Below are 4,323 nucleotides of genomic sequence, written 5' to 3'. Positions count from 1 at the left end.
TACGACTCATGATCTCTTGATGCCGCATTTCGACCAACAACGGGCTTGCACAGCCTGTGTGGATGACAATTGTCACGGCTAAAAAACGCGCCTCGCAAACCAGACGGCATGGCCGATCGAAAAGGCGGCCGCACCGCAGCGGATCAATCGGACGCGCACGCCGCCGAGACGATTCGGCTGCTGTCGCGTGGTCCGTCGAACGGGCGTGGCGGCGGCAATGACCACGACGAAGACGAGTTTGACGACGACGTCGACAGCAACTTGGACAGCGCAGACGAAAATGCGGACGGCGACAGCTACCTCGATGACAGCGGCGGCGACAACGCCAGCAGCAGTCGCCACAGCAGCGAGCGCGGTCCGTTGGCGCGGGGCGGTGCCGGCGTGGGCACGACGCGGGCCCAGCAGAACGAGCACCTCCGACGCCGCCGACGCCGCACGGCCGGCCTCTTGTGCGTCATCACCGTTGTGCTCCTTTTTGCATTGGCCATTGCGGCCGGCATTGACCGCCGGCACAAGAACGGCGACAACGACGACGGCGGCGGCGTTGGTCCTCGCGTCAACTTGGGCTACGCGCAGTATGCCGGCATGCGGCTCCCAAAGGTGTACCCACCCTCGAGCGACGGAGGCAGCGATCACGATACGCGTGCCAACCCCATCGCCGTGAACAAGTTCTTGGGCATGCGCTATGCAGCACCGCCCGTGGGCGCGCGACGCTGGCAAGCACCCGCTCCGCCGGACAATGAAACGGCCGTGCAAGCGGCCACGGACTTCCGGCCAATCTGTCTGGGCATGGGTGCGGATCCAGCGCCGGGCAGCGGGCAAGCCGAGGACTGTCTGTTTGTCAACGTGTGGGCACCGGCGTCGGCCATGGCCAAGGACGGCGCACATGCAGCCGACGAGACGGCCAACTCCAAAGGCGTTCCCGTCTGGGTCTTTATCCAGGGCGGCGGCTACGTTGCCAACAGCAATCCCAACATTGACGGCGCCGACGTGGTGGCACGGTCGGGCGGCCACGTTGTCTTCGTCAATTTCAGCTACCGGGTGGGCCTGTACGGCTTTCTGGCGGCGCCCGGCACAGCCGCCACAGACGCCGACGTCGTGCCCAATGCCGGCCTGCTCGACCAGCGCGCCCTGCTCGCCTGGGTGCAGGAGCACATCCACCGCTTCGGCGGCGACCCGCAGCACGTCGTCGTGCATGGTGGCTCGGCCGGTGCGGGGTCGGTGGCGCTGCACACGGTCGCCTATGGTGGCCGCGACGACGGCCTGTTTGTGGGCGCCGTCGCCCAGTCTGTGTTTGTGCCGACGCTGCCGACGTGTGCGGACGTCACCTACAAGTTCTGGCGCGCCGTCCACGCCGTGTGCCCGGACCTCAAAGATGACGAGGACGAAAAGGCCGTCGGCGATGCTATCGCGTGCCTGCGCAAGACGCCCGTCGAGCTGCTCCAGCAGCGTGCCAATGTCCCGTCGTCGTTCCAGTTTCGCGGGAATGCATCGACCGAGGGACCCGGCGTTGCAGGCTTCTATTGGGGCCCCTGCGTGGACGGCGACCTGATTGTCGACCGGCCCTCTGTCCTCTTCCGGCAAGGACGCTATGTGCGTGTACCCATGCTGTACGGCGTGGCCTCGGACGAAGGCACAATATTGGTGGCCAACGCCGCCAGCCAAGACGACGTCGTTGGCTTCATCGTCAGCAACTACCCCGGCCTGGGCCCGGCCGGCGAGGCGGGAACAGCCGCCTCTATCATTGCCCAGCACTACCCCCAGGCGCCGGCCGTGCCGCAGCATGCGCCGTGGTTCCCAACGCTTGCGCACGTGTACGGCGAGGTGACGTTTGTCTGTCCCGCGGTCAATACCCTGGATGCCGTGGCCGCGGTGCCGGCAGAAAAATCCGCGGCACCTCGACCGGCCCTCTTTGCCTACCGCTACGCCATGCAGGACCCCGGCCTCATGGCCGCTGGCCTCGGCACCGTCCACATGATGGACGCCGCCGCCGTCTTTGGGCCCCGCAACGTCATCTGCTGTCCGCCCGCAAGCTACTTCCGGCCGGACGACGGCTCCACGTCGCCGGAGGAGGACCGAAATGGCAACCCCGGCTTGGTGCCCGTCATGATGGACTACTTCATTTCATTTGTGCGCAGCCTCGATCCCAACACGCACAAGAGCCCACACGCTGCCGACTGGGTGCCGTGGGGACGTCCCGAGGAGCGCACCGACGCCGACCGGCGCCAGCGACTCGTTGTCTACACGGGCGGGCACCAGGCCATGGAGACGGTACCGGACGACCAGTCGGCGCGGTGCCGCGTTTGGCTGGACCTGGCAGATCGGCTGGAGCAATAACGAATGCCAGGAGAGAAAGTCGCATTTGATTTACTGTTTTTTGGGACACACATTGGCTACATTGGCTACGTTGACTACGTTGGCTACAATTCGGACATACTCTTGGACATATTTCTCGATATAACATTAGACACACGGTTGGAAATCTTGCCCCATGCGTTCGTTGCGTTTTATCCGAGCGTTCTTGTTCCTTGCTATCTACCAATCGTCTATATTTACTGAGAGAGTCTCGCCGACCAGGCGACACTCGTACAAATCCGTCCGTTTCTCAATATCCACTGACTACCCCATGATGCACATCACGGTTCATCGCCCATCAGTTTCGGTACTGGCCTGACGGGTTGTGTCCAAAGTGGCCCTCTCGTCTGGAATCGGGTCTCGCGGGCAGCTCTCACGGGAGGGCGTCTGGATGTGCCTGGCCGCTAATCATTGGCCGACTGATGCATCTGGAACCGACCCCTCTCTGTGCACACAAAGTACGGTCCTTTCACCTTTCAGCTTGCATGGCACTGGCATGTCTCACGGGTACGTGGAGGATGTACACTAAAGAGGGCTCGGGGGCGGGTAATGGGCAGAAGGCAGCTGACGAATCCAACACCCACGGTCCACTGTCTGGCATACGACGTAGGCATTCAGCTTCAACTTGGGCCATTCTGTCTTTCTTTACCATTAGTCGGCGGCTTGTTTTCATGAGACGAGTGGCAACGGCTATCATGCAGTCGGCCAACAAACAGATCGATGAATGGCGACTAAATCACGCAAGGAAGGGAGCCACGTCGTGGCGGGGGGCAAAAGCAAGTAGTTGATGGTGATCACAGAGCCAATGGGGAAGCCATCACAAGAACCATCGCAACCATCGCAACCATCGCGAACCATTGCAAACCATCATGGGAGGGATAGGCTACGGCGGGATCAAGGCAAGGGCAGCCATCAACCACCGGCCATCGGCCCTCGGCCTTCAGCCTTCAACCCTCTATCCACAGTCGTGGTTGCTGGTGCAGTCGCCGACCATCTTGTCCATGCATCCCTCCCACGCCGCACGATACTTGGCGGGCAAACCCTGGACGGCAGTCCTGTCTTTCGAAGCACCGCTACTACAAGCGTACGGCACTGTCGCGCGTGCATCCCCGGCATGCACGATGCACATCGTCGGATGGTGGAGCATTGTCGATGGAGGCAGGGAGGAGGATGGCGGCACGTTGTCGACGATGGGAGGGGAAGGAACCTGACCCAACTGCTATTCGTCGCAAAGAGTGCCGCGAGAGTCGAAAATCGAATGTCAAAAATCGAAAGTCGAAAACATCGAAAACCAAAAACAACAAAAACAAAAAAAAAAGCGAAAAACTTGAAACGCAGTCCAAAAGAACTGAGACAGGCATGCATCAAGGCATGCACAGAGGCAAGGGTGAGCCAGTGCCAGCGAGGGCCGACATAGGTCCGTCTCTGCCGCACCATTGGTATTGGTGACCAACGCCAACCCAAACCACGAATTCGCAATCCGAGACACACGACTCAGACCACGGGCGCGGACAGGGCGGACAGGGCGGGGGAACTAACGGCGCGGCAGGCGAAGCGAAGCGAGGGCGTGCGGGGGTGGGAACGACACCGGCGGCGAAGGGCGGCGGCGGAGGCGGGCGGTGGAGGGGGGGCGTGGACGGAAGCGACAAAGTGAGACACAAGCGAGAGGCGACAGAGGCGACAGGTCAGCGGAAGACGCCAGGTGAGACCTGCAGATGGATTTACAAAGTATGAACGCCAGACAAGATCTCGACGAAGCCCCGAATGCAGGCCGCGCAGGACCGACCGGGCGGCTTGGATGCAAGGGATGAAAAGGTTGAAAAGGTCGAAAAAGGCAGACAGACTGCAGACACACCGAGCCATGCCCACGTCGCAACAAAAAGATCTCCCTCTAAAGCGAGACAAGCAGAGACATTCTAACATACGGAACGATGCAAGACATTTCTGCCTGTCAACGTCAACTAGCAA

At 61.4% G+C, this 4,323-nt stretch overlaps 2 protein-coding genes across 2 annotated transcripts; both read left to right on the top strand.

Annotated features, from left to right (window-relative positions):
• Positions 1-108: 108 nt before the first annotated feature.
• On the top strand, positions 109-2,337 carry SPSK_02285 (esterase; the record flags this gene model as incomplete). Its single annotated transcript, XM_016729157.1, has 1 exon — positions 109-2,337. One exon carries the CDS (start codon positions 109-111, stop codon positions 2,335-2,337), a length of 2,229 nt encoding a protein of 742 aa, XP_016589467.1.
• An 887-nt stretch (positions 2,338-3,224) lies between these two features.
• Positions 3,225-3,566, top strand: SPSK_02845 (uncharacterized protein; the record flags this gene model as incomplete). The annotated part of the gene is made up of 1 exon (XM_016729708.1): positions 3,225-3,566. One exon carries the CDS (start codon positions 3,225-3,227, stop codon positions 3,564-3,566), a length of 342 nt encoding a protein of 113 aa, XP_016589466.1.
• Positions 3,567-4,323: the final 757 nt, after the last annotated feature.

Source organism: Sporothrix schenckii (genome assembly GCF_000961545.1).
Source record: "Sporothrix schenckii 1099-18 chromosome Unknown Cont43, whole genome shotgun sequence".
NCBI lineage: Eukaryota > Fungi > Ascomycota > Sordariomycetes > Ophiostomatales > Ophiostomataceae > Sporothrix > Sporothrix schenckii.
The sequence above is the reverse complement of the archived record's forward strand: the minus strand, read 5'-3'. Positions and strand labels throughout refer to the sequence as shown.